The sequence below is a fragment of the Nicotiana sylvestris genome, chromosome 11 (assembly GCF_000393655.2).
Source record: "Nicotiana sylvestris chromosome 11, ASM39365v2, whole genome shotgun sequence".
NCBI lineage: Eukaryota > Viridiplantae > Streptophyta > Magnoliopsida > Solanales > Solanaceae > Nicotiana > Nicotiana sylvestris.
The window spans coordinates 1087532-1110842 of record NC_091067.1 but is presented as its reverse complement, the minus strand read 5'-3'; the positions used below and the strand labels follow the sequence as shown (position 1 = coordinate 1110842).

Sequence of the window (23311 nt, the reverse complement as noted above, 5' to 3'; positions counted from 1 at the left end):
TCAGATTAAACCAAAAAAAAAATGACAGGAAATATCTAAATCTTGATCAAGGGTTGCTGCTGCTTTGTTTTTCCGATATACTTGCTACTCCTCTCTAACCAGATTGTCCATAGGATGCACAGAGGCGGAGCTCTCCAGTCTTTTCGGTTGCTTCGGTTGATATACTGAACTGTTGCAATATTAAAAATTCCTCTTGTGGTTAATTTAGTGAATTATTATTCTAATCTGATGTTTTCAAGTAAGCAACTTAGTCAATCTGACAACCATAGCAACACATAATATCTGCTTTGTAGTATCCTATTCATGAGATTACTACTAAATGATTTGTTATACCTCGACTGAGCTATGCATGCTTGAAGATCTTCATGCTGAGCCAGTGAAAATATATTGCGACAACTAGGATAGGAAGTGATAATGGAACCAGAAAGCAGTAATATCTGTAATGCGAAAGAATCACAAAGTCAAAACTACTTTCCATTACCATCAACACAAAAATGACTCCATAATATCCTAAGTTCATGTGCGCTTCAATATAATCGATATTTGACAAACAAATCAACTCCATTTGTCCAAGGAAAATGAATGGATAAACAAACAACAACAATAACAACAACAAACCCAATATGTTCCCACCAGGAGGGGTCTGATATGATGTCCATCTCATTCAAATGATTTGGTAGCCAATTTTATTGACCTGGTTTGGTTTGATAGCCAACCTTGTTGAATTGGTATGATTTGGTAGCCAACATTGTTGAAATTGTGAAAAAGGTGTGCAAATTGTCAAATATTTTTATTGATTTGGTTTGGTTTGGTAGCCAACCTTGTTGAAATTGTGAAAAGGGTGTGCAAATTTTTAAAGTATTGTAGGCTTTAGACTGAGAGGTTTTTGGCTATAAATAGAGAGCTTTAACTCTCATTTCTACACACCAACAAAGAGAGAAAAGAGAGAGAGCAAGGTATAAGAAAATAGTCTGTGAAGAAAAATAGAGTGTGCGGGATATTGTATTGAGGTGGAAAAAGCAAAAGAATATTTTTTTCTTTTGAGGGTGTAGTGGTCTTAGGAGTATTTGTACTCGTTACTACACAGTGTAAAATCTTCGCTATAGTGATATCAGTTGCTCTTCTTGGCCGTGGTTTTCCCTTATTCAGAAAGGTTTCCACGTAAAATCTTGGTGTCATTTTTGCTGTATTTTTATTCTTGCTGATTTAACCATAACTTAGTGGTCCGCGTTTATCACTAATACCGTAAATATTATTTTTACGGGGTTTATTCCCAACAAGTGGTATCAGAGCCAAGGTTCTGTCTGAGTATGCTCTGTGGTTGCAACACAGTCTGAACGTCCACATCAGAAAAGAATTACTTTGGTCTCCTAATAAATAGTATTTGTATTTGTGATAAACGATGGAAGCCAACACTAGTAGAATGATTACTTTGAATGACACAAATTATGTCATTTGGAAGGGCAAAATGGAAGATTTGCTCTATGTCAAGAATTTTCACAACCTGCCTTCATCACTATAAAGCCTGATAATAAATTAGATGAAGAGTGGAATTTGTTACACAGGCAGGTTTGCGGCTTTATTAGACAGTGGGTTGACGATAATGTTTTGAACCATATTTTTGGAGAAACACATGCTCGGACACTATGGGAGCACCTTGAAAGTTTGTATGCTCGGAAAACTGGAAACAACAAGATGTTTCTGATAAAGCAGATGTTGGGTTTAAAATACCATGATGGTTCCGTGATGACAGATCATCTGAATAATTTTCAGGGGATCATGAACTAGTTATCTGCTATGGGCATTAAATTTGATGAAGAAATTCAAGGCATGTTTCTACTTGGTTCCCTGCCAGATTATTGGGAAATTCTTAGAATTTCATTATCAAATTATGCTTCGGATGGTGTGATCCTATGGATCTTGCCAAGAGAAGCCTTTTAAATGAAGAGATGAGAAGAAAATCTCAAGGTTCCTCCTCATCAGATGTCTTGGTGACTGACTCTAGGGGGAGAAACAAGAATTTGGGTTCTCAAAATAGAGAATATAATAGAAGCAAATCCAGAAGCGGACTTAAAGATATTGAGTGCTATCATTGCGGGAAGAAATGGCACACAAAGAAGTTCTGCCGGATTTTAAAAAAGGAGAATAGAGACAAGGAAGAATAGAAAGAAGATGGCAATCGTGTGGCCACTGTCACTACAGAAGATCTTGTTACCGTCCTTGATGCAGATCTGATAAATATTGCTTGTGATGAGTCAAGCTGGGTTGTGGACAGTGGTGCCGCATCTCATGTGACATCAAGGAAGGAATTTTTCTCATCCTATACTCAGGGTGACTTTGGAACTTTGAGTATGGGTAATGAGACTGTATCTAGGGTGGCTGGTATTGGAACGATTTGTTTGGAAACTAGTATTGGAACTAAACTAGTTTTAAACAATGTAAAACTTGCACTTGATGGTCATTTGCACTTAATCTCTGTTGGTGTTTTGGATGATGAGGGATATGTCACTACCAATGGTGTTGGAAAATGGAAGCTCACTAAGGGTTCTATGATTGTGGCTCGTGGGGAAAAATGTCGTGGTCTATACTCGACTACGGCCTCTACCTGTGTTGATATGGTGAATGTCGTTGAGAGCAATAACTCTTCAACGTTATGGTATAAGAGGCTTAGCCACATTAGCGAGAAAGAATTAAATGTTCTGGCCAAGAAGAAATTGTTGTCAAATTTTGAAAGTGCAAAATTAGAAAAATATGAGCACTGCTTGGCTGGAAAACAAAAAAGAGTTTCTTTCCAGTCTCATCCTCCTTCAAGAAAGATAGAGTTGCTTGAGTTAGTGCATTCAGATTTATGTGGTCCAATGAAGACAAGGACTTTGGGTGGTGCACTTTATTTTGCTACCTTTATTGATGATTGTTCAAGGAAACTTTGGGTCTACATCTTGAAGACTAAAGACCAAGTGTTGAGTGTCTTTAAGCAGTTTCAGGCTTCAGTTGAAAGAGAAACTGGAAAGAAGCTGAAGTGTATTCGTACTGATAATGGTGGTGAATATTATGGATCGTTTGACGAATACTGCAAACAAGAGGGTATCAGACACCAGAAGACTCCTCCTAAGACTCCTCAGCTTAATGGTTTAGCAGAAAGGATGAATAAGACCTTGATGGAATGAGTCAGATGTTTGCTTTCTGAAGCAAAAATTACCGAATTCCTTTTGGGGTGAGGCTTTGTTGACCACCGCACATGTTATTAATCTATCCCCTGCGGTTGCTTTGCAAAGTGATGTTCCAAACAAAGTTTGATATGGCAAGGATGTTTCCTATGACCACTTGAAAGTGTTTGTTTGCAAAGCTTTTGTACATGTGCCTAAAAATGAGAGGTAAAAATTAACTGCCAAGACAAGGAAGTGCATCTTCATTGGTTATGGCCTTGATGAGTTTGGTTACATGCTATATGATCCAATTGAGAAGAAGGTCATGAGAAGACGTGATGTTATCTTCGTGAAGGATCAAACCATTGAAGATATTAACAAAGCGGAGAAGCTAAAATCTCCAAGTTCTGAAGGTTTAGTTAATCTTGATCAAGTTCCTCATACAAATGCGGATGACGTTGGTCGGCTCAATGATAATGGTGATGCTCAGAACCATATTCCAGATCAACATATTGATGGTGATGGTGATAACAATGCTAATGTTGATGAGGTAGATGCGCATACTCACGAAGCTGTGGACGAGTTAGATATTCCACTCAGGATGTCTTCTAGACCTCGTACTCCTTCCTCCCGTTATTACCCAATGAGTATGTATTACTCACTAATGGGGGAGAACCTGAATGTTATGCATAGGCCATAGAAGATGAGCACAAGGATCAATGGATTGAAGCCATACAAGATGAGATGAAATCTATGCATGAGAACCATACTTATGAGTTGGTGAAATTGCCTAAGGGCATGAGAGCTTTGAAGAACAAGTGGGTGTTCAAAGTTAAAGCTGAAGAACATAGTTTGAAGCCCGGATACAAAGCTAGATTGGTTGTCAAAGGATTTGGTCAAAGGAAAGGTATTGAATTTGACGAAATATTTTCTCCTGTCGTGAAAATGTCCTATATTCGGACAATTCTTGGTTTGACTGCTAGTCTTGATTTGGAGATTGAGCAGGTGGATATGAAGACTGCTTTTCTTCACGGTGACTTAGAAGAGGAGATCTATATGGAACAACCTGAGGGCTTCAAGGGAAAAGGTAAAGAAAATCTTTTATGCAAACTTAAGAAGAGTCTATACGGATTGAAGCAAGCTCCCAGACAATGGTATACGAAGTTTGAGTTTGTTGTGGGGGAGCAAGGCTACAAGAAGACTTCTTCAGATCACTGTATGTTTGTACAAAGATTTTCTAATGATTACTTTATCATCCTCTTGCTATATGTGGATGATATGTTGATTGTGGGCAGAAATGCTTCCAAGATTGACGAGTTGAAGAAACCGTTGAATAAGTCTTTTGCAATGAAAGACTTGGGTCATGCTAAGCAGATTTTGGGCATGAGAATTACTCATTCGAGAAACGAAAGGAAGCTTTACTTGTCACAGGAGAAATACATAGAATGTGTACTGGAGCACTTCAATATGAAAAGTGCTAAGTTGGTTCACACACCCCTTCCTGGTCATCTGAAGTTGAGTAAAAAGCTGTGTCCTACAACAATGGAGGAAAAAGAGAGAATGGACAAGATTCCTTATTCCTCTACCATCACAAGTTTGATGTATGCAATGACATGCACTCGACCAGATATTGCTCATGCAGTCGGTGTTGTTAGCAGATTTCTCGAAAATCCAGGAAAAGAGCATTGAGAAACTGTAAAGTGGATACTCAAGTATCTAAGAGGAAGCTCACATGAATGCTTATGTTTTGGAGGATCAAATCCAATTTTGAAGGGCTATACAGATTCTGATATGGCAGGTGACCTTGATAACAGAAAATCCACTACAGGATATTTGTTTACTTTTTCAGGGGGAGCTACATCATGGCAGTCGAAGTTGCAGAAGTGTGTCGCACTGTCTACAACTGAAGCGGAGTATATTGCGGCTACTGAAGCAGGCAAAGAGATGATATGGCTCAAGAGATTTCTTTAAGAACTTGGATTGCGACAGATGGAGTATGTTGTCTATTGCGACAGTCAGAGTGCAATAGATCTAAGCAAAAACTCCATGTACCATGTGAGAACAAAACACATCGACGTCAGATATCATTGGATTCGTGGGCAAGTGGAGAACGAATCATTTCAGGTCAAAAAGATTCACACAAGTGAAAATCCTGCTGATATATTGACCAAGGTGGTACCAAGAGACAAGTTTGAGCTATGCAAAGAACTTGTCGGCATACACTAAGACTAGAAGACAATGCTACCTCCTCTAGATGAATGAGACTGGAGGGGGAGATTGATATGGCGTCCATCTCATTCAAATGATTTGGTAGCCAATTTTATTGACTTGGTTTGGTTTGGTAGCCAACCTTGTTGAATTGGTATAATTTGGTAGCCAATTTTATTGATTTGGTTTGGTTTGGTAGCCGACCTTGTTGAGATTGTGAAAAGGGTGTGCAAATTGTCAAATATTGTAGGCTTTAGAGAGTGAGGTTTTGGCTATAAATGGAGAGCTTTAACTCTCGTTTCTACACACCAACAAAGAAAGAAAAAAGAGAGAGCAAGGTATTCCATAGACTATAAGAAAATAGTCTGTGAAGAAAAATAGAGTGTGAGAGATATTGTAGTGAGTTGGAAAAAGCAAAAGAGTATGTTTTTTTGAGGGTGTAGTGGTCTTAGAAGTATTTGTACTCGTTACTACACAGTGTAAAATCCTCGCTATAGTGATATCAGTTGCTCTTCTTGGCCGTGGTTTTTCCCTTATTCATAAGGGTTTTCACGTAAATCTTGGTGTCATTTTTGCTGCATTTTTATTCTTGCTAATTTAACCATAACTTAGTGGTTCGCGTTTATCACTAATACCGTAAATATTATTTTTATGGAGTTTATTCCCAACAGGGTCTGAGAAGGGTAGTCTGTACGCAGACCTTACCCCTATCTAACAGGTAGAGAGGTTGTTTCCAATAGACCCTCCGCTCAGGAAAGTCTATTGGATAAACAACTTACATGCAAAATGTGCCTGATATAAGAACCTTTCTAGATGTTTAATATGATTGAATCACAGCCTATAATAGATCCAGTCACAAACTAGTTTTCATACTCTTAATAGCTGAACCAGTATTATTATGTAAGTCAATTCAGTTGCTGAAGTTTCTTTTATAATTAAATATTCAAATAAAGAAAATTAGGAAATTTATCTTAACTTAGTACCAAATTGTCATGCTTAAACTGATAGTTTAGTGCAAGTAGGTTGACACCTTAAAAGCAAAAAAACCTCTGATATTGAGAATTGTTATTTTTGGTCTTTCTAAGTTAAAATCTTTTCCAATTGGTATTAAGTAATAACACTAATCAACAGAAAGAAACTGAAGCATTTTTTTCCAATTGGTGTAAATATCTATTTGTAAAGAAACCACATAAAAATCGATATATAAACTGAAACTTTAGGCAACCTATGCAATTTTATACACTGTCATAACACAAGCTTTTCACAGAAAGTGCCAATTCTTAGAATCCGAATCAAGTAATTCATGCAATACCTTTTCAAATTAGTATTGGCAAAGGCGAAAAGCACTGAAACACGCTAAATATTGCAAGGACTTAAAACTCAACGTACCAATTCAAAGCACACACTTTAGCGATGAAAGGCAAAAAATATAAACTTCATCCACACAAATAATACTTGAATGCTAAAAAGTGAAGTGGGACGCAAAAGAAGGCTAGATAATTTGATCACATCTGACTAAGCCTTATGGACAAAATTCTCCTGTATGAGGTAGTAGCAGGTATAAGGTGGAATAGTGGAAGAGTGCGTAACCGGATACCATCATTATTAAAAAAGACATGTTTTAAGGTATTGACTTGGAGCAAAAGAGCATGATGAACAGATTTCTATCATTGAAGCAAATAGAACATGTTTACCTAATCAACCAATTAAGATCTTAGCTATCAAGTAAAGGCAACAAGGATTGAAAAGTGAAAAGTGATGACCTGTCATTTTGTATGGATGCAAGAATTGAGTTATCATATGGTGGAAGAAACTTTGAAACAATGGCAGCATAAATGAACATCACAAAGGAAATTGAACCAAATGCAAGAAATGCCCAGCCTTTGACATTTTGAGCCATATTCATAAACAGAAGAGAATGCCATTGGATTTTCTTGTTAGGGCATCTCCAAAGGTGCACTATCTTTTGCACCAAATCTAAATTTGGTGTTTCTTTGCTCCAATGGAACACCAAATCTTGCACCATTATAGTGCATGAATCATCAACATCAAATTTGATTTATTATTATTTTATTCATCTTTTTATTTTTTTTGAACTTTTAATTTATCATATATTGTGTATATAATTAATTTTTATAGTAAGATCTTTATAATTTTAATTTTATATCCTATTTTTTGATATATTAATTTTTGTATATATTATATTTATATAAAATTATAAGTTAATTTTATTATTATTATAATTGTATAAAAAGAAATGCAATCATTATTTAAAAATAAAAAATACAAATGTAAGATATCTAATGTTGTAATAAATGATTATATAAATGGTGAATGTGAATTATATATGATGAATATGAAAAAAAGAAAAAAGATAGAATTTGTTTGAAGGATATAAAAAATAAAATTTAAATAGAAGATAATAATATAATATAGAAGAGAGAAAAAATATTCTTTTTTGGTGTAAAAAATGATGTAATGGTTGGAGTAAATTTGATGTTACACTATTTTGGCGTGAAATTTGGAGATGGTCTTATAATATCTACAAATTCTTAGTCTGCAAATTTGTTTTTTTTGGGTCATTTCCAATCAAGAAAGAAGGCAAAGTTGTAATTTTTTGATTGGATTCTGCAAATAGAGGCATATATGTATGAAAGAACATAGAGAGAACTAAACTTGCTACCTTGGTTATTTCAATATCGAAAAAAACTTTTATTTTCAATTGGAATATAAATATAAAAAAATACCACGTTCGCTGAAATAACACCTCCAAAGGGAAGAAAACATCTGTCTTGTGAGTGAGAGAAAGGATCAACGAGAAGATAGGACATATAAGGCAATAATCGTAGTGATTAAAATACGATTTATAAATCGCAATGGCTATGCGACTTAATAACAATCCGACTTATAAATCGTATTCTACGACAGCGACTTATGAGCGCATGTCCCCATTTCCTAATCCTTCTCTTAATTATAGCCGTTAGCTTTCACTTGCTTTCTCACTGTCATTCTCTCTCTAGGTCTATCTCTCCATCCACTATGTCACCAGCTACCATTCTCTTCGCCGCCCTCCTCCGCCGGCCCTACCACCACCTCCACCTCCACCTCCGCCGCGGTCTCTTAACACATTCACAACCACCTTCCATCGAATACTCACTCACCCACCCAATCTACACCATATGGGCTGCGAACACTTCCCTTGGCAAAACCCTGGTCTCCGCCGGGCTTTCCACTTCCTTCCTTTCTTCCTCAAACCGCAAATTTCTCTACTTGAAGCCTCTTCAAACCGGTTTCCCTTACGACTCCGATTCACGCTTCGTGTACAACAAATACTCCCAATTTTTCTCCTTAAATAAACCTGAATTCTCCGTCTTCGCATCGAATCACGTGCTCAGAGCATCCGTTCCGGCTTCGAATGCCGTTGTTAAGGATGAAATGGGGAGAAGTTGTGGGAATGGGGTTGTGAATTTGGGGTTTTACGAGGAGAGTAGGTTGCGAGGGACGAGTGAGAATGGGGAAATGATGAAGGGGTTTTCGATGCTAGTTTGTAAGACAATGTACGGGTGGAAAGAGGCATTATCGCCACATTTGGTGGCGGAGAGAGAAAATGCTAGAGTAGAAGATGCTGAGTTGTTGGAGATGTTGAAGGGTTGCTTAGAAATTGATGAAATGGAAAGTGGTGAAAAGGATGAGGTTTTTTGTGTGATCGAGACTGCTGGTGGCGTTGCTAGTCCTGGACCATCTGGTTCGCTTCAATGTGACTTGTATCGGTGCGCGGTTCTTTGAGTGTTCCTTCAAAAAATATTAACTTTCTATATGCCAAGAGGATTAACTGCTGAAAAATGAAGTATTTATGTAAAAATTTGATTCTGTAATTGAGAATATATTTGGAAGGATATATCCAATAGGAAGCGTACACATGTTAGTCCTCATCTTGAAAAATAAAAACATACATTATGTGAAGCTTTGACTTGGTGGAAGTATAATGAACTTAATGATAGAGTGATTCACTTGGTGGAAGTGTTATGAGCTTGATGCTAAGAGTGCTGTAATATCAAGCCTACTTGACATGTTATAGTTGCTTGTGCATATGTAAGAAAAAACAGAAATATCAAGCCTCCTTGATAGTGTTATAGCTGCTTGTACATATGTAAGCAAAAGCACAAATGTAGAATCTAGTCAGTTACCTAGGCTAAAAACCCAGCTTACATTCCTAACAGTGATTAGCACTATTCCTTAAAGTAATGTTCTTGGTGACCAAGTTAGAGAGATGCCTTTTGAAAATAGGCAACCTGTGCAACAAGGCTGTCAGTATTGACCCATCTGACTACTTTTTGTTGAATTGAGTTGGCAAAGGGGATTACTTGACAAGAAAAATTACAGAGGAGGCAATGTGACTGTCAAGACTTCTAGCATAATATAATGTTTTCTAGCTATCTTCTCTTGCTTTGAACCCCTAAAGTAGCAATCCATGGTTACAGACCCACTAGAGATGCAAAGAGTCAAAGTTCGCTAAGCTACTTCACCTTTTAAGAAGGGATCATTGGTAAACTGAAGACAAACAATAGAAATGTGCTTGGCTGTAGGATACGTGCTACTCACACTGTTCATTATTCAAAACTAAGATGAATAAGAATTGCAGAGGTGGATTCTCAACCTTATAATGGTGCAAGGAAGATCTTCGTTTATTGGTTATCGAATCATCTATAATTGAATACTTGCTTGGGAAAGTCGTAGAGAATTAGATGTGTTTCAAATAAAACAATATTAGTATCTTTTACTCTTGTAAGCAAATACTTTAGAGACTACAACATTTAAGTTTCAAATGTAACTGCTTTTTTTTTGTTGTTGGCAGATTCTCACTTTACTTGTTATGACTCAGCAGCCAATTTCCTTTATTTCTATATTAATTTCTGCTTTTGCAGACCTTTCCGCTTCCCAGCTATTCTTGTCGGCGATGGAAAGCTAGGGGGTATTTCAGGAACTATTTCAGCCTATGAAAGTTTGAAACTTCGAGGTTATGATGTTGTTGCTGTAGTAGTTGAAGACCATGGCCTAGTTAATGAGGGTCCTTTATCATCTTACCTGCGGAGAAGGTGAATCTAAAGTTGTTTTCTATTGGCTTAAATGTGTCTTTTGTATTTTAGTAGAAGATATAGGTGGTTTAACACCATAAAATAGGCACTGTCACTTTTACATTCTAATGCTTCAATTTAGAGACTAATGTATAGATGGGTATATCATCCAATCTTGTTCCGTGTATTTTCACTGTGAAATAAAAGGAGCAGAAAGCTTATTTCCTTGGCTGACAGGGTCCCCGTGCTTGTGCTTCCACCTATACCGAAGGAGATGTCAAATAACCTAATGGAGTGGTTTCAAGAAGCACTGCCTACTTTTCATTCTCTTCAAGAAATAATGCAGTCAGCTTTTCTGGAGAGAGCATCTAGATTACGCAACATGCCAAGGAAGGCACATGATATTTTCTGGTGGCCCTTTACTCAACACAAACTTGTACCAGAAGAAAATGTTACGGTTATAGATTCACGATGTGGAGAAAACTTTGCCGTGCACAAGGTTGTGAATGTTACTTAAAGTTATGAAAATGGTTTTGTTTCTTGTCATCTAGCATTTAGTTCATTTCTATAGTACTTTTAAAAGCTCATGCTCAACAGTCAATGGTAAGAAAAGTGTGCGCTAAAGCTCTTTGACTGATGCATATCTACATATTAGTGATAGTGTGCTTGCTGATATTGTTCTAGTTTTCCTCTTCGATCTTCTTTATGATGTCATAACTGTGTCCATCTATCTGCTATATCCTAAGTTGCACGGACTCTTCAATCTTGCTGATATTGTTCTAGTTTTCCTCTTCGATCTTCTTTATGATGTCATAACTGTGTCCATCTATCTGCTATATCCTAAGTTGCACGGACTCTTCAATTTTGGTACCGTCCCCGTCCCGATACGAGACTTGGACGGGTGCTGGAGCGGGAAACGTCTCGGATACGGTCAACCGACTTCGGACACTTTGACCGGAGTCCATCGACAAATTTGGGAGAAAAAATTGAGATTTTGATTTCTCAAAATCAAAAATTAAAAAGATTTAAGTTATGGAAAATGGCATACCTTTAATGTTGTAGTATTTTTGTCTCATATTTGCTGCTTTGTGTGTCGAAGAAACCAAAAATTCAAAGTGTCATGTTATGATTTTGGACTTCATGTAGACCTAGCAGATGTAGCTGGAACTTTGCCTTGAATTGCTTTCTTTTTCTCTTATGAGGGAAGAACAAAAGGGACGTGAACGAAGCGTGAATGGCGATCTGTACGAGCTTGAAAGAAGTTGGGGAATTTTGAGCATTTGTAGGAGGAAGATGAGAAGTTGGGGAATTTTGAGGAAGATGAGAAGTAGGGGAATTTTGAGGAAGATGAGAAGTTGGGGAATTTTGAGGAAGATGACCTAGAAGATCGGTAGTTCCTTCCTAAAGACTCTTAATTGTAATAATATAATAATAAGTAACCCCTTTATTCTCCGTTATATGCCACTTGTCCCCTTTATTCTCCACACTTGTGAGTTGTGACACGTTATTGACAGGTTTTTGGTTGTTATTTGCAAATGTTTCTTCTCATACAATATATAGGAATAATTTCTAAATTAATTATTAGCATGTTGATTTTTTGCTAAATAATTTATATATTTTAATCGCGCAAAATTAATTTATACGAAATTATTTACTAGTTGTACAAATTTATAGCTCTATTTTTTATTATTTTGAATTTTCTTAGCCGTATCCCCGCACCCGTATCCATATACGGATTCGCACCCCCGAATCTTAAAATTTAGATTTTGCCGAATCCAATACTCGGAACTGTCCCCGTATCGGATACCCGCACCCGAGTCCGAGCAACTTAGGCTATATCTACCGGGAGAGGAAAGAATATTTACTATTCCTTTCCTATGCTGCGTGTTACCCTTCCACTTACACATTGGTTAATTTAATGCTTTTACTGTAGGTTAATAAAGTTGATTTAATCACCCAACAATTTGATGCTTGTGCAAGTTGGTGGACGCAGGGACCTGATGCTACTTTACAGGTCAGTCTGTAGATTCGTCCTTATTAGTTGCAATTTAGCCTACCTTTATGATTGTTTTATAGCAAATCTCTGTTACGATTCCGTGGCATGTGCATGTTTGTGTTCGAATAGTGAATAAGGAGAATGAAGACGTCTATGATGGGACACTACGATTTATGGGAACAATTTTCTAGGAGAGTAGGATGTAACACCTTGTGATTTAACGCAATTGTAATTTGAATGCCTTAAACCTTGGTGCACTCATTTAGTCCAATTCAGTTTATGCGAGTTTTTTTTTTTTTCAAATGTATGAATATAGCTGCAATGCCTGATTTTTCTTTCCTCTTTCCAAGTAAGAGGGGTTTCCTGTTATAGGAACTGACTGGGTCTAAGCCAAGCTTTATCAGCTAAGGCAATGAAGAAGACAGTAACCAGCTAGCTTGAAGATCTTAGGCCTTTCTGATCTTGTCCCTTATAAGATCCACTCAGGAATAGTATTAATATTACTTATCTTACTTGTGAGGAAGGTATATGTGGGATTGTCAACATTTTTATCTTAACAATAAGAGAATGCGACAAATTTGACAATTAGGTAGATCAAACTTCCATCATGGTGTTTCGGATTGATCTGACATTTTTTAGTTCACATTTTAATTATAGCAGCAATTCCTTCTACAAAGGAGTCCTTTTGGATGATTTTGGGTCATATGTGGCTAATTAGGAATGTCAGATGGGGCATGCTGTAACTCCATTTTGCACTGTTTGTCTTTAGATGGTTTCAGATTGAGCTTGCCAGAGATGTGGGTTACGCTACTGCTAGATATGGGCATGTAATGTTTCCTGAAAATGTCTATGAACCGGCTCTGGAATGTGCTGAACTTTTGCTTGAAGGCGTGGGAAAAGGTTTTTCTTTCAAACCCTGTCCATGCATGCATTTTCATTTCTTAGGGACATCTGCGAACTGGGGCTTAATCAATGTTCTTATCTTTGAAACTATGTATTCTCCATGAGATATCATATAGGAGAGGAATTCTCTCTTATAATTCATTTAAGTTTTTGTAGTTTTCATTGATTACAGTTCTTTGAGGGACCATGTTGCAAATTTATGCAGCAATTTTGTCATGTGGTAATTTATTCACATCTTTATCAATGTGTAATTTGCTTTAGCCTCCATGTTTGGCAAGAATTCTAACTATCAAAACATAAGCTGCTAAACACCACTTGTCAGGTTTAAGGAATGCATTGATCTAACTTTTCTGCTTACATCATTTTTTTCTTACTAAGAACTCAGAGTGTTTGAGCTGTTATAGGCTCAAACATTCTGTTAGTTCACTTGATCGCTGGACCAGATAAACCTACTAATTAGGACAGTTGACAGCTCTCTTCTGTATATGAAGGTTAATTTCTGCACGTGACTTTTGTACCAAACACTAGCAGAACAGAAAATCAGGATCTCCTCCTCAAACTCAAAGAGAAAGTTGAAGCTCAAGAATAAAACTAGTTGTTCTTCGCTTGTGTTATCTGCATAATTATAATCAACACTTTCTGGCAAAAGAGTAGTGCTTTTTCTGTCTGTCTTTTAATTTTTTTGCTGACGTTTACATTTGTTCCCTGCCTAGCTTTGCCTGTCAATTTTTATCTATGTTCCTGCTTTGTGGTTCAGATGCTTAAGTTTACAGTTGACACCAATGCAACACATCTTAATGCAGCCTAAACATAGAGCAAATGGTCTTTGATGGATTTTTGTCAACAATTCCTGTATGCTTGTTCATTAACCTTCAAAAACTAAATCTACATGATGTCCATGCAAGAAGGATACTGAATTCCTTTTCTTTTTTTTTTTCTTTCCAATTGTCCAGATGGGTATTTCTTAGATTTTTTGTGGTCCAAAGTTTTAGTTAGACTGTGTCCAAATTGCAGCAAGTGTTGTGTGCCATTTGACTGTGTTTCATGTTTGGTGGTAATGTAGTATGCCTTAATTATGTTAAAATACTTCCAGACTGCACTAAAGATTAGTTTTTGAACAACATTGTTTTGATAGGGTGGGCTTCAAGAGTGTACTTTTCGGATAATGGCTCTACTGCAATTGAAATTGCTCTTAAAATGGCACTACGGAAGTTCTTGTTTGATCACAGAATTATCTTTGATGATTTGGTGGCTGAGAGTGCTGAGAGTCGTGTGGATCTAAAGGTTGGTCTACTTAATGTCCTCCAAGTAGTAGTGCTTTGTTTTACCTGTTGACATGATGATATTGGTTACTAAGGGTGTGACAACTCTGGCGATTCTGCTGGGGAGCGAACTCAGAATCTCTGGTTCAGGGTTCAGAATTCGAGCTTAGAATAACTGTGATACTTGGCTTTTGTTTATTATCTGATTTTTTACGTGTTTGAGCTTAATGTGCTAAATGTCGCTTTGATATTATTTGAACTATATATAAAACTGTTACGACACCCTTCTTCTCTTTGAGTCTTCTAAATCTTCTGGGAAGCGTGCACTTCGCGCGGCTTCTTTTATGTTAGAGTCATACCCTAATTTTAGAACGAAGATCGAACAAATTGCAAAGCCGGTGCCCCCCTCGGCTCGAGTTGTCCGTTCGGGTAAGCCAGGTCTAGAACAATACACCCAAGATCTAAACTTAGAATGACATAGCCTCATGCCAGATTCGTAGTAGGTACGTTTGTTTGCATCACATGCATTTGACTTTGGGGACTCAAGGTTGACTCCATCTAGGACAGTTGTACCCAAATTAAAAGACCATCCTGATGCATTTTTATGTGCTACTTGTGCATTTATTTGTTTCGGCTTGCATGTTGACCGACTTCTAGAATAGGGAAAGAAAATCAAGAAAAACCAAGAGGGAGGAGAGAGAAACTTACCCGATTCCAAGTATTTGAAAAAACCCGAAACTTTGCCGAAATTTTGAAAAAAAAAATGAAAAAGAAAGTCATTTCATAAATAAGCCAAGTAGTTTCAAAAAGTCAGGTTTTCTGTTATGTCAACGCTTACCGAACTACGCGGGTCTGATTCTTACCGGATGTGAGATACGTAGGCAACCCCTATAAGGTCCGACCTCATTTTTGCAAAATTGACCAAAATAAGAATCTTTTGAAACATGATCATCACCCGGGGCCGTTCTTGTCGAAATAGCTTTAAAACGTTCTCTTGGGATGCCGAAAGGCTATTTTCACAAGAATAACCACAATGTAAACCCAAGTCAGTGTTTTCTCCTATAATCAACATCAGCTGGCAGAAACAACCCTAAAAACTTTCCTCAAATGCCGAAGGGCTTGTCACACCTCCTTTTTACACTGCGCCCGCAGGGGCGTAGGGGGAGTTTTTCCAATTAAAGGATAATCGAAACGGGATTTTATTTAAAGATTCAGAGTCGCCACTTGAGAGATCTATGGTGTCCCAAGTCACCGGTTGAATCCCGAATCGAGGAAAAGAAATGACTCTGTATTACGGTCCGCGAACCAGAAATCCGGATAAGGAATTCTGTTAACTCGGGAGAAGGTGTTAGGCATTCCCGAGTTCCGTGGTTCTAGCACGGTCGCTCAAATGTCATATTCGGCTTATTCATCTGATTTTAATACATGTTGAACCTATGTGCAAATTTTAACTTTTTACCGCTTTTAGTATTATTATTTTTAATGAGAATTGCAACGTCGTGAAAACACATCTCGAACCACGTCACATCAATGCACCTGTGGTTATTGACACATTCCGACTTCGTTGAGATTTGGATTTGGGTCACATAAATGTGCACCCGAGTTTAAGAAAGTACTTTATTAAAAGCGCGCCTAAAGTGACTAGCGCGTTATTATTTTGAGGAAAGCCGTGAAATTCATTAGACGGTCCGTCCCGAAATCTAAGTGTTTTAATATGTACATTTAACGAGGGCCCCGCGATCTTTGTATTTTTACTTGGCGAGGCTCGTCTCGTTTTATTATTTAGAAGGCCAGCCTAGAAACGACTATGATTTCCTATTTTTTGTTTGTCTCTAAGAATAAAACAAAGATCCTAATTAATTGTTATTGAGAAATCCCATAGTCTATCAGTTAAATACTAGTTGACCAAATGCCATTTCGGCTTTTGGACCCAAAGGAACCCAACCTAAGCGATGGACAAAGGTTCTTATTAAATGCATGGTATTGAGCCTCGGACGGGCCCAAGCTAGACGAGGCAGAATCAGCCGCACAGGCGGGGCTAAGGGGGCGAACCCTTGCAGCCGGGCAAGCCATGAAACGGCTCACAAATGTGCTCATCATTTAATCAGACATATTCAAACAGTGGATTCGTTTTGCTTTGTAATTTATACTTTCTTCCTTCCGCTTCCGGTTATTAGAGCAGATATGAAATGTGGTACTCAAAGTCCCTTTGTGGGGCTAATTGAAATGAAAGGTAACTATTAAAGGTTTATACTGTTGTTGGCTTACTTTTTCAAACATATTTACAACACAAGATAATAGACAACTAACTGAAGCTAACCCACCTTATTCTACCAATTTAAAAGAACCTAATTACAACTAACACTAAACTGCAGAAGAAAACTAGTATGCGTTTGCGACAAAACGACTAACATTCCATGCTAATACAAACATTTTTTAGTTTATTACGACATGAACAATTTCGATCCAACTAGTACAACTTCAAGCAAAGGTCTTAATAACGTTAAGGAGTCAAACATTCTGATACATAAACCAGAAAACTAAATCAAGTTTTCAGCTAAACTTCAAGCATGCATCTAATTCGTTTAACAGTTTTCGACTAAAAAAATAGTCCAATAATTCGCATCAGTCAAGTTACACATTCAGCAGATCTTTATATGATATACGTGAGTGAAGTATTTTAATGTACAAATCAGTAGAAAAGCTAAATCAAACTTAAGCTTCAAATCTTCATGTATATTCACGCTTCATGTTTACAGCCTACAAATTGGCAAGGTTACAGCCGTGTACCTGGAAGTTGAAGTATAAAGCGAGAAAAATGAGGGGGTCAGTGAAACAACAACAGCAACAAATAATACCAGCAGACAGCAAATTGGAATTCAGAAACAGCTCCAAACCCAGTTTCAAATCAGAAAAACACTTGACCACAGCTCATAACCAGTTGTGAAACCAAACAGCAACAACAAATAACTCCGGGCAACTAATTGGACCTCAAACACTCCAGTAAACAGACTTGAAACTGGAAACTACACCCCAACAATTGAAAATCAGGCATTTTACTTCAAGCTTGCAATGCTATTTTTACTGGTTAAAGAAGGATCAAATGCAGAACCTAAGAGGACTAATTCTTCTCTTTTTTTCTATATTTTCTGATATTCTTTTTGTATCACCTTTTAGTCTAATTTCGAAAAGCCTCTCTTCAGATTGTTTTCCTTTTCTTCCTTAACGTCTGACTCTAGTTCTGTCCTCAGTCCCTCCACTTATACCTCAAAAAACTGACCTTGCCAGCTCTCAAAAGCACTTAGGCAGAATTTTTCAACTAATTCTGCCCATGATCTTCTTTAGTACCCCACTAGAGTATGTTTTCCCCATTACCCCTTGTCTTTTCCTTATTTAATGCTCAACAGGCATGGGCAACATATTTTAATCAATCCCTTTAAGCCTTCCCCTACCATTATGTTTTGTTCCCCATTAACACTTAAACAATTCATTAGTTTAATGGTACTTTAGTACTTAGTGGACAGAACCTTCAACTTACCCATTTCTTTTAAACCCCATACTGTTATGTTTCCCATCCCACTATTATTAAACAAATGCCTTATTTTAATGGCACATTAGTACCTACTGGCAGAATTTCAAATTTAAAGTCCAAATTACCCCCTGATGCCCTAAACTATTATCCTACATGAACCCCTTTCAATCTGTACCAAACCCTTCAGCTATAACCAATTCACACTATCAAATTCCTAACAACTGACTCCTAACTCAACTGGACAGATTACAAAATTTCCAGCAGACCTCCTGATGACCAACTAGGCAGGTAATCGACAGTATGAATTGCAAACAAAGGGAATCACACACTATAGAACAAGTTTTAATTCACAACAGTTTTGACTAAACCCAACTACTCTCAACATGAGCCTGCAATTAGAGATGAGGCAAAGCAAGTGTCATGAAAAGAAACCTGATTAATAGCACAAGTCTAGATTCAAACAATCATGAACCATTTCCTAAGCATTAGGTCTATTGTACAGGCCAACATCACTGATTAAGGAATCACAATGACAAAGTAATTGGTAGCCTGACCTTAAACCAAACTAACTGGACACAAATTAGATCAGTTCTTGACAAATTCAACTCGCAAACTGGCCCAAATTGGAACTGTAGACTAGTGACCATAATTCAAACGGGAAATTCATGCAAATTTATAGAAGAGGAAGGGACAGAGTAAACAAACGGAACTGCAAGAGTGAACAATCAAAACTGGACGTAAAAGACTTACCCGAATCACAACTCGATTAAAAACCTCGAGAATCTTCCCACTTTCACCGAGACGGACTTTAACCATGTGTTTTCGAAGGAAAACAGCATGGCTAAAGTCAGTCTCTGACTCAAAATTCATGGAACCTGGCCTGCCTAACTTTGATATGGAATCCGAGCTGCCCCACGATGATTTGAAAAGAATTGATCAAGGATTCATGGTGAGGGGGTCCAGGAGATCACATGGTGTGAGTTTGGGGGCTATTGGGTAAGCTAGGGTTTTGCTCGAATCTTCGAGGAGTTATAGTATGATTCGAGGCTAATGGAGTGTGGAATCGGAGAGGGGGGAGCATGGTGGTTCAGGGGTGTAATTCTGGGGTTGTTTGGCCACCGTCCGCCGGTGTGGGCGATTTCCGACGGGCGGAAGGCGGTGGTGTGTGTTTTGGTCTCTGAAGAGACGAGAGAGGGGTGGGGGCTCTAAGGGGGGTGGGGTTCGTTTGGATCCCTTATATACGTACGTGGGGGTTGGATCCAAGCCGTTCGATCAAGTGAGATCAATGGCTTGGATCAATTCCCTTATAGGAAACGATGTCGTTTGGTTTCGTTGGGGGACTGGGTCGATCCGGGGACAAATGGGTCGGGTTGTGGGGATTGTGCTGAGGCGTTGGATCAAAACGATTCAACGGTTGGGATTTGTTGATCCTGAAACACTGTCGTTTCGATTGAGCTGATGGCAGACTGGGTTAGGACGAGTATTGGGGTGTTTGAATTGGGCTGTGAGGATTTGGGCCTTGGGGATTTAAATTAATTTGGGCCCAATTCCGATTTCTTTTCTATTTTTTGTTCTTTTCTACTTATTTCCTTTTTAATTCCTAAATTACAACCAAAATCCTAAATTAAATCATAAAATCGACAATTAACTTAAAATATTAACTCTTAACAATAATTATCACACGAAATTAAACACCAATAAAGGTAAAATCACACAATTTGGACATTAAATGCTAAAAATGCAAAGTACATATTTTTTGTGATTTTTCCATTTTGTAAAACAAACTTGATTGTTTAATTAATTCCTAAATTGTAAAATTAAATCCTAAATGCACAGGCAACATATATTTTTTTTGTATATTTTTTTTTGTATTTTTCCTTAATTAAAACAAAATAAACATGCCCAGCCAAATACAAACAATTAACCAAAAACACCACGAAAAATTCTCAAAATTACACACAAAAGAAAATTGTTTTATTTTGAGTTTCTGGGAGTAATTCTCGTAGGGCAAAAATCACGTGCTCACAGCTGCCCCTCTTTGTCCGGAAACACGAAGAGTTTTCGTGCAAAGATAAAGTGAGCGGATACGAGCGATTTTTGCCCGCTCGTCTACTCCGTGCGAAGCATTTTGAAAGATTTGACCTAACCTCTGTTTCAAAGGTTTCCTACATATCCCTGGCTAAAAGGGAATCAAGTCAATGTAGTTCGGAAAGTTTTGGTAGCTGAGACTACCATGGGGCTGTTGTTTTGCTGTTACTGCTATCGCTGTTGCTGCTACCGCTTACTGACCTCCTTATGACACTATGGTAAAAGAAAACAAGAAGCTAGACTAAACTAGAAATTACAAAATCTTATCTAGATCTTCAAACTTGATCTTGTTGCCTTGTGTTTCCTCTTATGTTTCTTTACTTCCGACTTGACTTGTACTCTCTCTTGATTGCTGAACTCGAACTACTTACTTCTTTCTTGTGAGCTTCGCATTATTTTTTCCTTCGAAGCTTGAACTGCCTTCTTCTGAACACTGTTGCCCTCATTTCTGAACTTGAATTTATGCTGGGGATTTTTGTTGTATCCCTCTGCTTTACTGACTTCAACAACTACTTAAAAAGAACGCTATTCCGTTCTCCAGGCGGGCTCCTGACTTCAATAACTTCTTAAAAATATAACACCTCCATTCTCAAGGCGGGCTCCTGATTTCAACTACCCTTTTTTAAAAAAAAATATAACACCTCCATTCTCCGGGCGGGCTCCTGACTTCAATTATGACTTAAAATATAATACCTCCGTTCTCCAGGCGGGCTCCTGACTTCAATAACGACTCGAAATATAACACCTCCATTCTCCAGTCGGGCTCCTGACTTCAATAAACAACTCAAAGATAATACCTCCATTCTCCAGGCGGGCTCCTGACTTCAACAACTTCTTCAAAATATAACACCTCCATTCTCCAGGCGGGCTCCTGACTTCTATTATGACTCAAAAATATAACACCTCCATTCTCCAAGCGGGCTCCTGACTTCGACTACAACTTGAAAATATAACACCTCCATTCTCCAGGCAGGCTCTTGATTTCCAACACAACTTAAAATTATAACACCCCCATTCTCCGGGCGGGCTCCTGTCTTCCAACACAACTTGAAAATATAACACCCCCATTCTCCAGGCGGGCTCCTGACTTCCAACACAACTTAAAAATATAACGCCTCCATTCTCCAGGTGGGCTCCTGACTTCAACTACTTTTTAAAATATAACACCTCTTATTCTCCAGGCGGGCTCCTGACTTCAACTACTTCTTAAAATGCGTTCTATTGCCGTTGTTCCTTCCTGCCTCCTGAACCATTTTCCTTCTAACTTGAATAATCTTCTTTCAGAACTGCTTCCCTCAAAACTGGTGTTTCATTCCTCTGAAAACTGCTGGGGATAACTCCGGTGTTTTATTCAAAAATATGTTATTCTCCTCCTTCAAAGACTACTTCCCTTAAAGCTGGTGTTTTCCTTCCTCTGAAACTACTTCCCTTAAAACTTGTGTTATCTTCCTCCTGAAATTGCTTTCTTTAAAACTTGTTTTGCCTTCTCCCGAAAACTGCTGGAGATACCGCTTTTCACCAAACTTGTGTTAGACTTCCAGAAAATTTTCGAAATGAAAGAAATTTTCTGCCCCAGTTTGACAATCTTTCTTGTGGCACATCTTTCTGTTATTAATAACATTTCCTGTCCCTGTTTCAAATCAAAGAAAATTTGTTAGTTTAAAACGTGGGGGACGTTCCTGCTGAGGATGGTTTTCCCTTTTCTTTTTCCCATGCTCTGCATTGTTTGATCATCTTGAAACCTGGCTGATAACTTTCGACTTTCTTGATGCTTCTGTATTCACCCACTTCTCGACCGTTGTTTTCCACTTTACTCGATACTTTCCACGACATCTTAGAGCAATCCGTCATTTGGTCTTATAATGACGTCTTTCTTGTCCCGTCACATTATCTTCGGCCTGTCTTATCCCCATTTACCTTGCCCCATGTTGGCGACTGGTAGTTGGCTTTGAAAATCCTTCTTAAAAAACAAACTACTATAAAAATCTTTAACCAAAAGAAATAAAAGATGATGACTTCAAAAGATAAAAAGAAAAATCTTCCTAAAGAATTGTTTGAAGAGAAAAAGGAAAAAGACTTATCTGAATGGTATAACCGATCTCAATGATCATGTCGTGCATTTCGGCTTAATCAACCCAGTCTATTATATCACTCAATCTTTCTGATGACCTTACTTTGCATTTCAAAAGGTCCCGCCACCCAACTCTTTTGCCGAATCAACATCTTTGTTCTGCTTGATGCCTCGACGGATCATTTCTGTCAACCTTACCTCGTTTGCCCACTTTCAATTCCTTGTCGCCTTATAGTGCCCTTCGAGGGGTTTTCACTAATAAAACTCTCTCGTTTCTCTCAACTCTCGTCGCCTTATGGTGCCTGTGAAAGTTTTCACCGATAAGACTCTCATTTTATTTCTCTCAACTTCCGTCGCCTTATGGTGCCTCTGAAGGTTTTCACCGATAAGACTCTCATTTTATTTCTCTCAACTTCCGTCGCCTTATGGTGCCCGTGAAGGTTTTCACCAATAAGACTCTCATTTTATTTCTTTTCAGCTGGGGATTGGGGTGTTACTGATAAGATTCTCTCATTTCCTTTCTGCTGGGGACTAGAGTGTTACTCCAGACTTTCATTTGCCTGACTTGGCACTTCTCGGATACTGATCGGGAGGTCTTTTGGACATCAATATGGGTTTCTGGTGTATGGCTAAAGAAAAATTTAAAATAATTTTGATGGGTAAAACATTACAACTCTTGGAATCAACTTTCTTTCCCAAAATTATAAACACAACTTCTGCCCCAGTTTTTCTTGCTCGGGGATTTTTGATTCTTATTACACCATGACCGAGCCGTGAGGCGCCTACGTATCCTTTCTGAGGAATCAGGTCAAACGTAGTTTCCAGTTCCTTTGTTTTTCTTGCGACTTTTCTTTTGTCTTTATTATCATTATTTTTCTTTTCTCCCCTTTTCATTTTCATTACTGATTCCAAAAGAGGGGTATGAAAGAATAAATAAGGCTCAAAAGGGAAGCAAAGGTTGAAGTGTTTGGATGGAAGAACAAACTGCCTCCGTCATTTCATTCTCCGATATCATGCCAAATGCAAACAA

At 37.9% G+C, this 23311-nt stretch overlaps 1 protein-coding gene across 2 annotated transcripts in view; it reads left to right on the top strand.

Moving 5' to 3' along the window:
- The first annotated feature begins 8335 nt into the window (after positions 1–8335).
- The window catches only part of LOC104234088 (bifunctional dethiobiotin synthetase/7,8-diamino-pelargonic acid aminotransferase, mitochondrial), a 43791-nt gene continuing 28815 nt past the window's right edge, over positions 8336–23311 (top strand). For both annotated transcript variants that reach the window (XR_011403847.1, XM_070162907.1), the window contains exons 1-6: positions 8336–9124; positions 10280–10450; positions 10667–10928; positions 12363–12443; positions 13205–13325; positions 14464–14612. Coding sequence is in view for 1 of the 2 variants with exons in the window: in XM_070162907.1 (XP_070019008.1) it covers positions 8394–9124; positions 10280–10450; positions 10667–10928; positions 12363–12443; positions 13205–13325; positions 14464–14612 (1515 nt within the window). In the remaining variant the exon portion in view is untranslated. The remainder of the gene's footprint in view (positions 9125–10279; positions 10451–10666; positions 10929–12362; positions 12444–13204; positions 13326–14463; positions 14613–23311) is intronic.